This window comes from Sinocyclocheilus anshuiensis, unplaced genomic scaffold (assembly GCF_001515605.1).
Source record: "Sinocyclocheilus anshuiensis isolate Anshui unplaced genomic scaffold, SAMN03320099.WGS_v1.1 scaffold2322, whole genome shotgun sequence".
In the NCBI taxonomy this organism is placed as follows: domain Eukaryota; kingdom Metazoa; phylum Chordata; class Actinopteri; order Cypriniformes; family Cyprinidae; genus Sinocyclocheilus; species Sinocyclocheilus anshuiensis.
In genome coordinates this window covers 387,390-405,359 of record NW_015556110.1, presented here as the reverse complement: position 1 = coordinate 405,359, position 17,970 = coordinate 387,390, and the positions used below count along the sequence as shown (strand labels likewise).

The window sequence follows — 17,970 nt, the reverse complement described above, 5'->3', positions numbered from 1 at the left end:
CTTGTTGTTTGTCGTTTCTCCGATCACAAATGCAGACATGGTTTTATGTTTACGTGGCGCGATGCAACGCAATGCGTAAAAAGACAAAAAGGCATTATAATCCATAATTATGTCCCCACTGGATGCAACGAATGCCTTGTTTATAATGGGTTTTCATGTTTTTGAATCATCGCTCCGGCCTGACAGGGCATCATCACAGTATGGTAAGGGGCGTAACATTTCCATCACATGCTTGAGGTATTCGGCCAATCACAACGCACTAGATAGCTGGCCAATCACAGCACACCTCGCTTTTTCAGACCGATGAGCTTTGTAAAAATCGACGCGTTTCAGAAAGGCGGGGCATAGAGGAGAAACAATAATGTACAGTATGTGGAAAATAATGTGTTTTTTGAACCTTAAACCGCATAAACACATTTCATTACACCAAATACACAAAATAATGTTCTTTTTAGCAGCATCATATGACCCCTTTAAAAAATAAGAGAGGAAAACAGAATATGAATGCAGTAATCCAAAATGGTGGCCAGAACATATACACGGCCATTAAAAAGTATTAAAAATTTATACTTTTATTCAGCAAGGATGCATTAAATTGATCAAAGGTGACAGTAAAAAGACTTCCAAAAAATATATATTTCAAATAAATATTCATCAAAGAATCCTAAAAAAATATGTATGACGGTTTCCACAAAAATATTAAGCAGCAGAACGTCAACATGTTTTCAACATTGATAATAATAAATGTTTCTTGAGCAGAAAATCAGCATATTAGAATGATTTCTGAAGGATCATGTGACACTGAAGACTGGAGTAATGGCTGCTGAAAATTCAGCTTTGCATCACAGGAATAAATTGTAAAATATATTTAAATAGAAAAGAGTTATTTTAAATAGTAATAATATTTCACAATATTACTGTTTTTACTGTATTCAAACAGTAAAGTATAAATTATGTAAATGAACACAATTCATTTTTTTGTTACTTTGCAATTATTCTCTAAAAAAATGCAGAAATTATTGTCTTTGAAAACAAAATTGAGTAAAATAATTCTACATTCTGTCTCCTGGTGTGTTTAGTCTATCAAAAGGAGAAGTTTTTCTCAGTTCAAACTTACTCTTGAGTTTTCCTTAGCCTAGAAGAACATGACAGGCCTGGGCTTTGATCTCCCAAGTTTTCCCTGTATGCTGCTTTAGCGCAAGTTCAGTCACAATGATTTTCCATCAAATGAATTTGCTTTAATGGCCTCTCACAGAGTATGCTTAGCCATTCCTTACGCCAAAGTTTGGACGACATAAACACAAACATGCTTCTCACTGCAGGGTATTTATATTTAAATTCCGTACGTACGTTTTCAGAATCAAAGCGGTTGTATAGACGGGTGTGATGATTCAGCAGGTGGTCCTTCGCTACAAGCAAAACTGGTATATACTGCGCGGGGTGCTGAAAACTCAGAGGGAGCTGTCCATTGTTTGGTGCTGAAATGAATGCTGGTGCTGAAATGGCTGGCAACACTCTGTGCTTCATACAGGGTTTGAATGCTGACATCCTTTTGAAACAAGTAACAGGATTTTAGAAGAAATGGGAAGATAAGACTGGTGTGCTCCTAGATATGATCTGTTATTGTGTGCTAATGAATATCTTCCTTTTTTCAGTAAGATCTGTTTTAAGACCTACTGAGCTGCATTGCGTCCTACATAGGCAGCTACCTTCTAAGGCAGCATCTTTACTGAAATAAAACCTCATAAGTGACTAAACACTAAATAGGCAGAAATTCTGAGCATCATACAAATAGGGCTTAGAACCGGAGTCTAAGAAGCTTTTTTCATTTATTAATTTTAAACGTTTTATCTATAATTTTTATTGTTGAATTTATTATATTTATGTCTCCAGTCTTTTTACTTTATTCGTCATCTTTAGTGTTTCGACAGTGCATTACGAGATTATTTTTATAATTATTTTTGCAGTGCTTTTGGGGTGTGCCTATGATGTCTTAAAATGTAGGCAGCCTACTAGGATTTGGAACGGAGCGATAGAATCATACGCAGGATTTTACTCATGTATGTGAGGGGGAGGGGAAGCGCTACGATCCTTATATGCTCTCCCGCTTTGTCTATGCACTCATTCGCTCTCTCTCTCTTTCTGTGTTAATCTCAGTCCTGTCTGCACAAGAGCTTGTGTCAACAGGGGATTAAAGGGTACAGACATGTCCGCCAAGCAGAAACATGCACTAAAGATAAAGCCACCAACGCAAATAATCATAGAAAATAGCATCTTATGGGTCATTCTACAAAATGTGTGGTATTTGTGTCCAAGTTTATTGGTAAAGTGCTTTTCACAATACATATCGTTTCAAAGCAGCTATACAGAAAATGCTTGTTTTGATTAGGAAGTACTTTATCTTTTAAAAAAAACAAAAACAAAACAACTTTAACTTTGAATAGTTGATTCAATATTTACTGTGTTAATATAGACCTTTGTGTTAATATATCTGGTTATTTATTTTGATGTTTTCTTCTCAACTTCACCTTGCTGCATTAGCTAGTGGGCACATTTTTATTGGAAAAATAAATTATTTTTTATGAATCTTTATCTCTGTATATATATGCATTATATATAGGTCTGTGTATACATATATATTCCTATTTAGTATTAAGATTTTTTTGTGTGTGTGTTTTTGAGGGGAGGATGCTTTTATTTTATTTCAAAAATACAGTAAATACAGCTGAAATACAGTAAAAACAATAAATAACCATTCTCTATTTTACTACATTTTAAAATGTATTTTATTCCTCTGATGGCAAAGCTGAATTTTCAGCAGCAATTACTTCAGTTTTCAGTGTCACATGATCTTTTAGAAACCATTATAATATGCTTATTAATATTAAAAAATGTTCAGGATTCTTTGATGAATATAAAGTTTAAAATAACAGCATTTATTTAAAATACATATATTTTAAAATAAATAAAAATGCATAAAAAATCTTACCCCTTTTGAACAGTGAATTGTCTGTGTATATATAGTACCTATTTTATTTTTCTAAAAGACCCATTTGAGGGCATAATTATATCCTAATATATATTCGAATATATTAATTTAGCTTGGGTTAGCACAGTGCACAAAATGTAAAATCTTACAAAAATACTTGAAAATTCACCTTGTAAACTAGAAAATGCATCCATTTCATAGAAGGCACCTTAAAACTGAAGCAGCCTATGGTATGTTTTTCACACATTTTGCGATGCAGAATTAGAGCTGCACAAAGAGAGAACATGAGAGGATGGTGTGCTTGTGCCTTTGCAGTGTCTCACATAACCATTATCTCTGAATTTCAGTGGATTGTAGTTCTCACTGCTTCCACTTGTATTGATGGTCTGTAAAAGGCACTTCCCTTGACACCTACTTGCATCACATCTGTACCTTCGCTTAGATAGTATGCCGGTCTCAAGCTGCAGCAAATATGGCCGCCTGCGGTCGACCTTCAGCTCGTCTAGAAAGGCACAGCCTGGCGAGGGGGTGGGTGAGGGGATTACACCAAAAAAATGGGGGTTGAGAAAAAGGATTTGAGCTGGGAGATGGGAAGAAAAAGAGGCGAGATGCTTCAAAGAGGAAATGAAGAAGGGAAGAAATCCGAGCAGAGGGAGAGGAAGAGAAATCGAGAGGGAGGGAGGATTGGATGAATGTAAAGAGAGGAGTGGGAAGTGTAGGAACAGGTTCAGTGGGTTCATTACTCTTCCATAAGCCAACATGCATAACGCAGTTCGAGGATAATGCTGTGGGCTCTTATGCCTCCATTAGAACGCCATTGTCTTATCTTTGCATGTATGAACATTTGCATAAAATATCGACAAAAGGTTACAATGAGTGCAGAAAATGTAAATTTTTGCTTTCTTTGGATGGGCACAAAATATCCAATATCCAAGTGCCAAATCCAAGTACTGTAAAAATTTGATTTTGGTGAGTACATAAAAAAAATTGGTCATTTTAAACAGAATTGCATGGTTTAAATCTTATTGTGACAATGAGCATTTGACTTTGTCCTATGTAATTCAAAGACATACATGCTAAAGTATTTTCCATTTTCATTTTAGTTCAAATGTTAGTAAATTTGTTGTGTTTCTGTCAATTTATTAGTTTTTTAGATTTTTTCACATTTTTATTTCAGTTTTAATTTGAGTTATTTTAGTATATTAAGTTAAACTATAGGGATAAATAAATAGGAAAACTTATTTAATTTCAGTAAATGTTTATTTTATTTTAAGTAATGAAAATGTTTTGTATGGTTTTAGTTTTGTTAGTTTTAGTAACCAATAACACTGCCATCTACAATGTTGATTAAAAGCTAAATCTTTTATAAGAGACTGACTTATTTTGCATATGATGCTGTGAACATTTTTGTTTCAAATAATAAAAAAAAAACAGCTAAATAATCATATTATGATATAGGGAAAAAAATATAATAAAAAAAAAATTTTAAATTCAATTTTATTTAATTTGTTTATTTTAACTTACATTTGATTTTATATATTTTTGTTTATATATTTGTTTTATTTTATTTAGTTATTTGTACTAAAGTTAGGTTATATTTGGTTTTATGTTGTGTGTGTAAGCTAATCCATGGCATTATTTTTCTTTAGGTTTATGTAGTTCACAGACAACAAAAGTGTTTTAATACCTTTCAACTAGGGCCTATGTTTAATTGAATCGAAGCATGAATTGAAGCGACAGCCCTGGGTTTATGGGCAATGACACGGCTTTGGTTTTCCATATCTGAGCTCTGATAATGTTACTACCCCTCTGCCGTCTTGCCTGGTAATGAAAATAACCCCACAGGTTAGTCCTTTATTACTTTTTTAATATCAAAGCAATATAGATTTACTGGAGATAACGTAGAGGACGGCCCCCCATAAGACTGAAGCAGAGATTATTAAGCAGACTTCTTTGGTAATAAATTAATGATGGGAGATATGGAATTAGGACCTCGGTTTTTCAGTTTTGGGGTTCTAGTCACAGCTGGTTCATGTTCTGTGATTCATTTGCAACATACTGCTTACAGTACAAATATAGACAATAGATAAAGTTATAAAAAGCTAGACAATACTATGAATCCAGTTTTTTGGAATCAAATTAATGTAAACACACAGACACACATATGAAAAAAAAAACACCAAGATGAATTTCATTGGAGTAATTTTCACAAAAATGAGTGATTTAAAATATATACAGCACCATTTAAAGATTAACATTAATGTTCTTGAAGGAGATCTCTTATGTTCACCAAGGCTGCATTTATTTGATAAATATACAGTAAAAAAATATGTTGTGAATTAATAGTGATATTGTGAAATATTAGAATGATTTAAAAAAAAAAAAAATCTATTTAGATATATTTAAAAAAAAAAAACATTTTCTTATTATTATAAATGTTGAAAACACTTGTGCTGCTTAATATTTTAATGCATGAAACATTTTTTTCAGGATTCTTTGATGAATCGAAAGTTGAAAAGAATTGCATTTGTTTGAAATAGAATTTTTGGTAACAATGAAAGATATTACTGTTGCTTTTGATCAATTTAATGTGTTCTTTCTGAAAAAAATATCAGTTTCTTTTATATTATTGATATAATTTTTTATTTACTGACTCACTGCAAACCACAAACAAGGTGATAAATGTTCTAAAATAGCACTGCACAGTCAATGTCATTGCATGCAAATTGCAATTCGCATTTTTGTGCCATTTCCTTTCTAGCATTATTTTTAGTGAGTTGGGCTCTAAAACAATGCAGACAGTGAGTGGAAATAAACAACACTATCAGCTGGTGCAGTGAATACCTCCATTGTGTTTTTAACTTCTTCAACAGGCCTTATTGCAATTGAAAGTAATTGTCTTAATACTTTAATAAAACTTCAATGGCTTCTGCAGGACAAGACCCCCCCTCCCCCCAAAAAACCACAAACAAAAAAACTTGCAGTTTTGCTAACGTCATTGTTTTAATGACGTTAGAAAAGAAAAGGCGTCAGCAATTCTCACTTTAATCTCTGTCTGACCCACTTCATGTCTTCCTTTTTGATTGCTACTAATGCCTGTGCTGTTGTTTGAATCCAGCCTTAAAGAGAGCATAATCATCAGGCTGAGTACGTAATGCATTGTGCTTGTGTTTGTTTGATGTTCCTCTGTGCTTCTCCTCCATGCTTGCTAACCCGCAATGAGTAATTTCAAAGTAATTTCTTGTTTTTATGAGTCCGTCTAAGAGTAGGAGAGCTTCCTCTAGAAGTTTTTCCGTGGTTTCTTTGCTCAGGTTGCAATTCTTTTTAGCTTATAGAAAAGCACCCAGCTGATGCCATGACACACAGGTAGATCGACTGCCCTTGTACTTTTTTGAAAGGGTCAAAAGACACATAAAGGTAATCAATATGGAGGACTGACCCTATCGCTGGAGACGTGGCCAGTCAAGCCAAAATCAGTGCCCCTTGCTGACCTGACTGGATTGGAATGGCAGGCCACCTCTGTTTAACCCGAGGGTGTGTGCGTGCACCGTGACTCTTTTGGCGATGATGTTTACACAGTCACCTCTGCTCCTCTTGCTCACACAGGTAAAACAGGACACACAGAGGTGGTTCGCGTGGTCTATGTGCCTGAGAAGATAAACTTTGCACAGTTGCTGAAGGTATTTTGGGAAAGCCACGATCCTACACAAGGTAACATTTTTTGCCATCACACTCTCAAAATCTTAAAGGGATAGTCTGCTTTTCAAAAATGAAAATTCTGTCATCATTTACTCACTCTCTTGTCTTTCCAAACCTGTATGACTTTCTTTCTTCTGTGGAACTCAAAGAAGTTTTTTTTCTATGCAGTGAACATGAATGAGGAAATGTCAAGCTCTGAAAAGCACCATAAAAGTAGGCCATATGACTTTGTGTGGTATATTTCAAGTCTTATAATGAGGAACATACCAAAATATAATTTATTCAAATATCCCATACATAAAAAAGTGTAAATTGCCAAAATGTATTTTAATAAAAGAAAATATATTTTTTACAATAAAAAAATACATTTAGTTTAAACCTTCAAATGTCAGAATACAGGTGCATCTCAATAAATTAGAATGTCCACAATTTGAGTTGAATTACTGAAATAAATGAACTTTTCCATGACATTCTAATTTATTGAGATGCACCTGTAGATTGCAAAATGTACTTCAAGGGTAAAAAAAACGAAATCTCTGTAGGAAATGTATATAAGTAAATTCCAATCCTAAAATACATTTCTGGAAAAATGCTTTTTTATTTAGAAAAAAAAAAAAAACACATTTGTATATAATGGCCAAAAATATGAGGGAATATAAATTAAACTATTTAACTATTAACTTATTGAAAAATATTTATTGATGTAAATATATTTAAAAACCTATATTAGCGCTACATTTTAATGTATTTCGATCTATTTTTAAAAAATATTTCTGAAAATAATTTTATTTTGCTATATAGGATGCCATGCGAATATGTTGCATTGGAAGATTTTAAATGGATACATTTTAGTCTGTTCCTTAAATTTTCACAATTTTAAAGCATCTGAACTTCTTTGATACTTTATTATTTAGTCATTTTGGAGCTGTCTTTCAAGTTTCACAGAAGAAAGGTCTTGAGTAAATGACTAAAATGTCCTTTTTGGGTAAACTCTCCCTTTAAGATCATATTTAGTTCATTATTAGTTGAAAGCCAATACAGTACACAGTAAGTTTTGTTTACCACAGTGTTCATTAAAGAAAGGCCGAGCACAATAAGCCATTTAAAAGCCAGTAAAAAAGAGCAGCTCTTTAACTTAATACAGTCTTAAGTTCCAGTAGTTTGAGAGCTACGAGAGGTCCATCATGAATTCACAAAGAGGAGAGGCAACAGTTTGAGTGGCTGCAATCATGACCAGAGGACTCAGATCAGAGTTTAAAGTGTCTCGACCATCCAATCACATTCAGACTGATGGAGACAGCCTGTATAATGCCCTGATTGTGTCTGTGGTGATGACTAACACTCTGCTCATTCTTATATATGTTCACACTGAAATCATTATGGTTTGGTTTAAGTCATTTAAAGAAAAGTTTTACAGCTCAGAAGTGTTTAAAATAATGTACATTCGCATGAGGTAAAGACTCCAGTCCTATCCAGCTTCTTCAGCATAGTTAATGCCCTCTTCCCATCCTACAAAAATATCCATGCAGAATCTATGAAGTCATATCTGGATCAAGAACAGATAGAACAGAGCTTTAATTAAAACCACACTCTTCCCAAGATTTCATATCTGGTTGATTGGGAGTTTGTTTCCCAAGAGACTTAAGTACTAATAGATGCTAATTTTGGACCCACAGAAGACGCACTCAGTGGCTGAACTGCATGATTTCATCAGAGTTACACAACTTACTTTACTTCTCAGATGTCTATATAGAGTTTAACATTGAATCTCAAGGAGTAATTTACCCATTTACATTTGTGTTGTAATCAGATCCTCAAACACCCTGTTTTTAACATTGAGATATCTGCATATTCTTTGATAGGAATGCGACAAGGCAACGATGTTGGGACGACCTATCGATCAACCATCTACGCTTACGCACAGGAACAGCTCGACCAGGCATTGCACTCCAAGGATGAATATCAGAAGGTATCCCTCAACCGCCCTTTCATATCTCTCCTCTCCATATACAAACAACCCTCAGGTGATCAGTTTGTGGATCAGTGGTTCAAAACTAATTTGGCTTCAGGATCCAGATATTACATTGGACATCAAGTGCCAAAAGCAAAAATGTCCTTGAAAATATTATTGGTTGTCTTGAAAATATTATTGACATAGCTTTTTGGATCTCAGCACTCTTCAATTGTATATACTAATACTAATAATACTACTACTAATAATTTATATATATATTTTATAAAAGTACAAATTATACAAAAATACAAAATGCAGAAGATTACAAAACGTACTTCAAGGGTAAAAAAAAAACAAACTTAAAGACTTTAAGACATTTCGGGGAAAATGCTTTTTTTTATTTAGGAAAAAATAAACATTTGTATATAAGGGCAAAAATATGAGGGAATATAAATTAAACAATTTAACTATATTTCTGAAAATATTTTTCTTTTGCCATATAGGATGCTGCATCAAAATGTTGTATTGGAAGATTTTATATGAATACATTTTAGTCTGTTCCTCAAATTTATGCAGTTTTATGGCATCAGAACGTTTTTGATACTTTATTATTTAGTCATTGGACATCAAGCACCAAAAGCAAAAATGTCCTTGAAAATATAATTGGTTGTCTTGAAAGTATTATTGACATTATAGTTTTTTGGATCTCAGCACTCTTCATTTGTATATATTAATAATAATTATTATTTATATATTGCATAAAAATGGTTAAAAAATTATACAAAAATATAATATGTGAAAAATTAATAAAGTAATAAAATTAAAAAATTAAATATTAAAATAAATAATTCTAATATTAAAATAATGAATATTAAAACAAATTTTTTTAAAACATAATTTTAAAACAGTTTGTTGAGTAGTGGAATATGTATGTGATATGTGATAATTTATTAATGTGTTAACTTATTGATTTGTGTATGTACACACACACACACACACATATTAATTTTTTATTTTAATGTATTATTAATAGTATCATTACTAGTTATTGTTGAGTTTTGGAATATTAATGTGATAGTATTAATTTCTTCACTTCCGCAAGGCGCTTTAAGGCAACAGGCTTAGTATGGTATTTTCCCTCCAGTCCACAACCTTATCAGAACAGACCTGCAGTCCACCAGCTGACAACCACTGCTTTAGAAAACAAAAGCTGTTTGTATCGCCGGTACCCTCATATAATGGTATGCCCACACCTCTGGTCCCCAAGCGGACAGTAAGAAGGGACAGGTGTTGAGGATTACAGCCCTCAGCGGTTCTTGCTCTGTTTGATAACCTGCGAATCCATGCTAGATGAAACAGGTTTTCTGCAAAGCAGGGAAATATAATCTTACACATGAAATAGTAATTCTGTTTGTCTCGTAGACAGCTTGGAGAAGGGAGCCTTCAAATCCGTGCACGAGAAGGTTCAAAGCCTTTCGGCGCTGAGTGCGAATGCTGCCATCTGCATTATGCATATATTTTTCTCTAATTGCAGAACGGCTCTGTTGTCGAGCCGAAAATTGAGGTTTCTTGGTCTTGGAGGTGCAATGCATTACAAACCTGCATGCGGTTCACGCTAACAACCCCACCCTTTCCGTCGAAGCGAAGCCTGTTAGAACAATAGAAGCAGAGGAACTAACTGGTTCTCACAGGCACTAATCTTCCCTACCGTACCCCTGTAGTCTCATTTTCTTCCTTCAAAACCCTTCCCCCCCTTGTGTATGATCATACTTGTGTTTTTTTGGGCTGTTTCTCTTCTCATTCCCTCAGATCAGTCCACAGTCTGAGATGAAATTAGCAGCCGTGCGTTCTGTACCTCACCGAAGCGCTCTGTTGTATTCACGCTCGGACACATTACGGACGGTGTCGCGTTAGACACATTTGACTATTGATGAGATGACCTTGACTGTCTCATCATCCCAGTGTCCTTTCTTGCTTTCTTTGCACTTCACATCAGATCTCGGCTGCTTTTGTGCTGATACCGAGGGTTTTCTGCAGCCTCTCTTTCTACATCAAAAGAGCCCAAATGAACGGCGCAGTCACTCTTCGCTCTTGCCTCAGCCCTCCATTTTGAACAAATGCTGAACACAATATCCAATATCTTTTCCTGTGATATGGTGCATTTGGTATCTCAGCAACTGATTCTTGAAGAAGGGATGGATCTCACTGGATAGCGATGCTCGCAGACACACTCACACATGCTCACAAATAAAGTCCTTGCTTTTCACAATCAAAATGCTTATTTTAGAGGCATATTAAGAAGTTTTCTAGCAGGATAGAGACTGATTTGGAGATCAGCAACCAGGGCTTGACAATACAGATTTTTTTTTCTGCATGCTGGCCATTATTTCACTTAGTTCAGATTTTTACTTGCCACATTTTTACTGGCCACACAGCCACAAATATAATAAAAATCTGGTTTAGTTAACAGTTTAGCTATGTAAATTTATATAAATAAAAAAATGAAGGAGAGGGATGAGTAGAGGGATAAAGCTGATTTATAAAAAATAAAAAAAACAATCTTTTCATCAGTTGCTGAGATAGCAAATCACAGGAAATGATTTTTGGATATTGCATTCAGCATGTCTTCAAATTTGAGTGCTCAGGCATGAGTGTAGAGTGATAAATATATCAATCATTTGGACTCTTTTAAAGTATATTTATAAAATATAATTATTTATATAAAATTGGCTACAGACTCGACATTAGACCATCATTACTATTGAGTTCTGTCCACTGAAGTGTCTAAATGAAGTGAACACACAGTGTTGGGACTCAGGGGATGAGAAAAGGGGGCGCAGGCCTCAGAGCGGGAAAAGCATATGGGTGCGATTTGTTTTTTCACGCAGCACTGGCTCCAGCTGATGATAACTCCCAGTGGTCTGCACCATTGGCCACTGACTTTCTGATCAGCTTCCTACTTCCAAAATCAGACACTTTAAAAAAAATCATATTTAGAATTATACAGGTCTTGGTCTTAGATGCTGATTGGTTACAGCATTTTATCCCATAGAGGCCACTAAATTAGCCTTAGTCTACATGTAAGGGACTATATCTACTAGCAGATGGATTCTGCTGTATGAATTTGCACAATAAAATCATATTTTTATCCTGTTTTGTAAAAGCCTTTTGTTTCTTATTGCTTTAGCAGAGCAGCCTTTTTGCTTAGAGAATCTCCCAGTGTTAATTGCTTTGTTTTCTTGCCCTGAAATTTAATGGACAAGGGTTCTGTTAATGACTGGAATTGAGAGCCACCCTATGGCCCTCTAAAATAGTTCTGTTTCATAAAAATAGAGCATGAAGAGATGGTTTTTTTTCACCCTTGGAAAATGGATAATTTTCAGTTTGGCTTGTTGCACGGTTGAATACATGTTCATAGAAAAGTGGGATTTTGCAGCAGTTTGGTCATTTAAGACGTCCAAAATTACTGTAAGCTAAAATTACTGTAAACTACTAGTGTTGCTTTTTAATGGTAGATCACTTATTAACCCTCATGTTCTGTTTGTCATGTTCAAGTTTTTTCCCCCTATATATATATATATTTACAGTGCCGCCCACTAATGTTGGCACCCTTGGTAAATATGAGCAAAGGTAGCTGTGAAAATAAATCTGCATCATTTATCTTTTTGATCTTTCATTCAAAAAATTCACAAAATTCTAAACTTTAATATAACTAAAACTTTTGAAAGTGGGGGGAAACTCGCATTATGAAATAAATGTTTTTCTCCAATGCATGTTGGCTACCATTATTGGCACCCCTAGAAATTCTTATGAGTAAAATATCTCTGAAGTATATTCCTATTCATATTTAAACAATTTTTAGCACACCAGGGTGATTATGAACATGAAATTGTCCAGCCATGACTTCCTGTTCCACAGGATTATAAATATGAGGAACACAAAGGCCAAATTCCCTTAATCATCTATCACAAGGAGTAAAACAAAGAATATAGTTCTGATGTACAGAACAAGATTGTTGAGCTTCACAAAATAGAAAGTGGCTGTAAGAAAATAGCTAATGCATTGAAAATCCCCATTTCCACCATCAGGGCAATAATTAAGTTCCAATCAACTAAAGATGTTACAAAACTGCCTGGAAGAGGACGTGTGTCTATATCGTCCTAATGCACGGTGAGGAGGAGAGTTTGAGCGGCCAAACACTCCAAGGATCACTATCAAATACCAACAGATAAAAAATCTAAACCTGACTGCCTCTGTTAGAAATCTTATAATGGAGCATGTTTAGATCTTCCATCAGGACAATGATCCAAAACAAACATCAAAATCAACACAAAAATGTGTCACTGAGCACAAAATGAAGCTTCTGCCATGGCTGTCTCAGTTCCCTGACCTGAACCCTATAGAAAATGAGTGGGTTGAACTGAAGAGAAGAAGCACCAACATGGAGCTGGTATTCTGAAGGATCTGGAGAGATTCTGGATGAAGGAATGGTCTCTGATCTCTTGTCAAGTGTTCTCCAAACTCATCAGGCATTCATTATAGGAGAACACTCAGAACTGTTATCTTGGGAAAAGGATGTTGCAATAATTGGGTGCCAATAACTGTGGCTAACGTGAACTAGAGAAAAACATTTATTTCATAATGCGTGTTTCCCCCACTTTCCATTGTTTTACATCAATGAAAGGTTAGAATTTTGTCAATTTATTTTCACAGACACCTTTGCTCATATTTACCAAGGGTTCCAATATTAGTATGTTCTTGCTTTGGTAAAACAGAAGCAACATTGACTATTTTAGATAACAGTGACATTTCTGTATCCAATATAGTCAATGTATCAAATTATTTGGTGATACAACTTGGCTTGATAAGGTTAGAGGAACTTGTTAAAAGAATTTGAGTTGAAAAAATATCACTATTTATGCCCTTTTTTTTAGACATATACCATGGGGTCTCTGGGAGTCCTAACATATAGCCTGCAAAGGCAATTTCAATAGGACAAGCATTAAATAATATGTCCTGCAGCACTCTCTTCTAGCTGCTCAGATGAATAAGACAAGAGTTTCTAAAGGCTGCATGCTGTCAAAGAAGCTTTTAGCTGCACAAGGCTCTGCATTTCTCATTGTGTTTCTGTTCTGAAGGGGCTGCAGACACATACACTCCCTCTACTGGCCATGTTTTTAACTGCGTTTCCCCTTTCTCTTTCTCTCTCACTTATTCGCTCCATCCTCCATTGTCTGCTCTCTCTGTCTCTCTCCACCCACTCCACCCCCTGCCGAGCCATCTGCACTTCGGCAGCCCTGTCTCCATGGCAACAAGGGAGGCTGCACTGCCTCCTATTGGCCCACTGCCCAAATGGAGAGGCTGCCGGGGGTCGAAGGTCATCTGTAGAGTGCCGCCTCACCGGTGTTCTAATCAGCTGTTGACCCCTAGCCACAATGAAATGAGTGTCAGAAGGCAAGGGGTTAATAAAGCCTGGTCTGACAGCTGGGTCCATTATGAGTGAGGGACAGGAGACTGGTGAGGGGGCGTTGGAGGATGCTGGAGATGAGGGACTCCTATCTTGGGTTGGGGGCCCATCTGTGTTGCGTAAGGGAAGATTTGATGTCACCATAAATAGTGTCTGCAAGGGTGGAACGAAAGCTGTGGGTGGCTTTTTTTTAGGATTACAGCGCCTGGTGTTAGTGTGAGGAATGTTGGGAATTTGGAGGGCTACTGTATCTGTTATGGGGCAACAGTGCTGGATATGATTCCACTTGGCGTACAATTAAATTACTTTAACAAGGCATAGCTAACGCCAGCTTTTACTGTGTGTTAAAAGTTTGGGGTTGGTAAGATTTTTGAATGAGTCTCTTATGCTTACCATGTCTGCATTTATTTGATCAAAAATATTGTAAAAGCAATAATATCGTGAAATATTTTTACAATTCAAAATATCTTTTCTATTTTAATATATTTTAAATTCGAATTTATTTCTGTGATGCAAAGCTGTATTTTCAGCAGTCATTACTCCAGTCTTTAGTCTCACAGGATCTGAAACATTTCTTATTATTATCAATGTAGAAAACAGTTGTGCTGCTTAATATGTTTATGTAAACTAATAGATTATTTTTCCTTGGTGTGTGTGCGTGTGTATATATGCACACTTTTATTTTACATTTTATTTGTGAAAAGTAGATAATTTTATTTCTAAGAAGCATGTTGTAGTTGCACAAGGCTTGTAATGTCAAATTAAACTGTAAAAGTGTTATCCCTATTACCTTTCTGAATGCATATTTTAAAATGTTAATTTCGCTTGACATGGCAAAATGCAAATGACTAGCACTGTCTGAGAGAATTTTGCAAAAATCTTGTAAAAATGTAAAAACATCCGTACTAACTGGAAATGGCAGTTTTCTGGAAGTCTTTTGAGTTGCATTCACAGTTTTACATATGCATTTCACATGTTCCAAAAGATGATGAGTGCTTCATAAGATTTTAAAATATACAGTACTAACAGAAAATTTAATGTGGAAATGTATGGCTCCTTGGGGCAGATTTGTTCCCCATGAGAAGAGTGACTCTTGTGTGATATTCAAAGTCTTTAGCTGAAACGGAGTGGAATATTGTGAATTTAACCATCTAGTTGCTAGGCAACCATCCATTCCATCCATCCCATAATTACACAAAATGCAATTAGCCACAGACCCTTCACGCATGCAAAGTTCATTGAGTTTCACCATAGGGATAAAAAGTTCAAAGCGAAGAATATTAATAATTGACCAGTGCCAAAACGAGAGCAAGAGTTATTTTTTCTACTCTGCTTAGCAGATCTACAAATCTGGCTTCACTGGAACCTAAAGTCACATATCTCAGCACACATAGACATTAATGTTATTTTAATATGATATAATAATAGTTTTTTAATTCACATTTTGAATTAGCTTTTATTTTTATATTTTTTCATTTTAACACAAATGTAATTTCATTTAACATTACTATTAGTTGTTGTTTTTTTAAATTACCTTTATTTCAGTTTTTTTAATGTTATTTCCAAAGTTTACTAATTTTGCAGTTGGTTTTTCATCTAATATTTAATTTAGTTTCAGCTTTACTTTAATTAACAAAAACGTTTTAATAGTTTTAGTTAACGATAATAACCCTGATAGACGCTGCAGTGTGCCACCAGATTCTGCCCTCATTTTAGCCCGATATCTGCACACATTTACACCACTAACCTGCCCTAGCGTCCTCGTTCAGATCACCTTCCGGCTGATTCTCAAAGCTAAACATGAATGTCATAAACTAGCAGCGATTTGCTTCAAGAGCACACCATATTAGTGCAGAGAGTGACGATCACTCAGGGTTTAAATGAAGGAGATTTGCTCTTAATGACCTCTGCGAGACTGTTCGATATTCAATATCCTGGTCATACCCTTTCTGTTTCGTTTATGGGCCGTTAATTGGCAGTCAGAGACAGTAGCATCATTCTGCGTAGCATCATATTGATACATAAAGTGCTGGTAAAAGTAACCACAAGGGGGCAGTGTGTCCTATCCACAGGGGGCAGCACTCCATCCGTCCACCCCCTGCCTTTGTGCTCATTTACTCTCTCTCACTTTCTCTCCTTCTCTCTGTCCTCACGTCTCAAGAACTTGGTGTGGCATGTTCCCATCTATTAGCATCTCAATTAAGGGCTAACAAAAGACAGGTTTTTCCCCTCCGAGGCCTCCACGTGTGTGGTTTACCTAGTCTCTGTGCGCCCTGAGCAAAATCCAGGAGATTGACTGCACTCCACCAATTACACCTCCCCATCAATGTCTGCAAGAAATCACAATGGCCTCAATTAGCGACTGCAGCCTCACTCTATTCCACACTAGCGCAGTAAAACTAAAAGCCCAGTCGCACCTTCGCCACCAGTCTCCCATGGATAATGTGGGCTGTAATTACGAGGGAGGACGTGTATCGGAAGTAGGTGTTTGTGGCTTTTTTACTTTCATTGTGTGGCCTTCCAAGGAAGGCTAATTGATTTTTAAAGGAACAGTTCACCCAAAAATAAAAATTCTGTCATTATTTACTCACCCTCGTGTCATTCCTTATGTGGCTTTATTTCTTCCAGGCCACTGGCATGTGTGGCTTTATTTCTTCCAAGGAACAAAAAAGGCGTTTTTTTTTTTTTGAAGAATATCCCAACCACATGATCAATATAATGTTAGCAAATGAAGATAAAACCTGAAAAACTCCCCACCACAAAGAAATCATAAAAGTGATCCATATGACTATACATGTATGCACAATAGTCTGTCTTCTAAAGTCATGTGATAGTTTTGTGTGAGGAGTAAAATTAATTATTCACTTTCAGAAATTGTAAAAAATTCTGATTCATAAATGAATAATTGAATCATTCTGTGAAATCATTCTATAAATTATAAATTTATTAGTGATGTCAAAAGATTAATCGCGATTAATCGCATCCAAAATAAAAGTTTTTGTTTACATAATATATGTGTGTACTGTGTATATTTATTATCTATAAATACACAAACGTATAGTATATTTTGAAAATATTTACATGTATTTACATGTATATAATTTATATTATATATAAATATACTTAATATATAAACAACATATTTTTCTTAAATATATACATGCATGTGTGTGTATTTATACATTTACATTTAGTCATTTAGCAGACGCTTTTATCCAAAGCGACTTGGACAATGGAAGCAATCAAAATCATCAAAAGAGCAATAATATGCAAGTGCTATAAGAAGTCTCAATTAGCTTAACACAGTACACATAGCAAGGATTTTTTAAAATTATATAATAAAAAGAAAACAGATAGAATAGAAAAAGAATAGAGCAAGCTAGTGTTAGAGGCCTTTTTTGCTTTTGTTAATTGTATAATAAATAAAACGAAAACAAATAGGTAGAATACAAAAAGATTAGAAAAGCTAGTGTTTTTTAAAAAAAGAAAACAAGCAGTAAATGAATAGGTGCAAGTCTAAAAGTTACAAGTTTTTTTAAAGAATAGAATTAGAATAGAGATTGCTAGAGTTAGAGGGTCAAAAAAAGATGGAAGAGATGTGTTTTTAGCTGATTCTTGAAGATGGATAAGGACTCAGCTGCTCAGATTGAGTTGGGCAGGTCATTCCACCAGGAGGGAACATTTAATTTAAAAGTCCGTGAAAGTGATTTTGTGCCTCTTTGGGATGGCACAATAAAGCGACGTTCACTTGCAGAATGCAAGCGTCTAGAGGGCACATAAATCTGAAGCAATGAATTTAGGTAAAGGGGCGCAGAGCCAGTGGTGGTTTTGTAGGCAAACATTAATGCCTTGAATTTTATG

The 17,970-nt window shown here is 35.1% G+C and overlaps 1 protein-coding gene across 2 annotated transcripts in view; it reads left to right on the top strand.

Annotated features, from left to right (window-relative positions):
• The window catches only part of msraa (methionine sulfoxide reductase Aa), a 71,939-nt gene that overhangs the window by 39,622 nt on the left and 14,347 nt on the right, over positions 1–17,970 (top strand). For both annotated transcript variants that reach the window (XM_016470743.1, XM_016470744.1), the window contains exons 4-5: positions 6,596–6,700; positions 8,551–8,657. In XM_016470743.1, the coding sequence (XP_016326229.1) occupies positions 6,596–6,700; positions 8,551–8,657 (212 nt within the window). The remainder of the gene's footprint in view (positions 1–6,595; positions 6,701–8,550; positions 8,658–17,970) is intronic.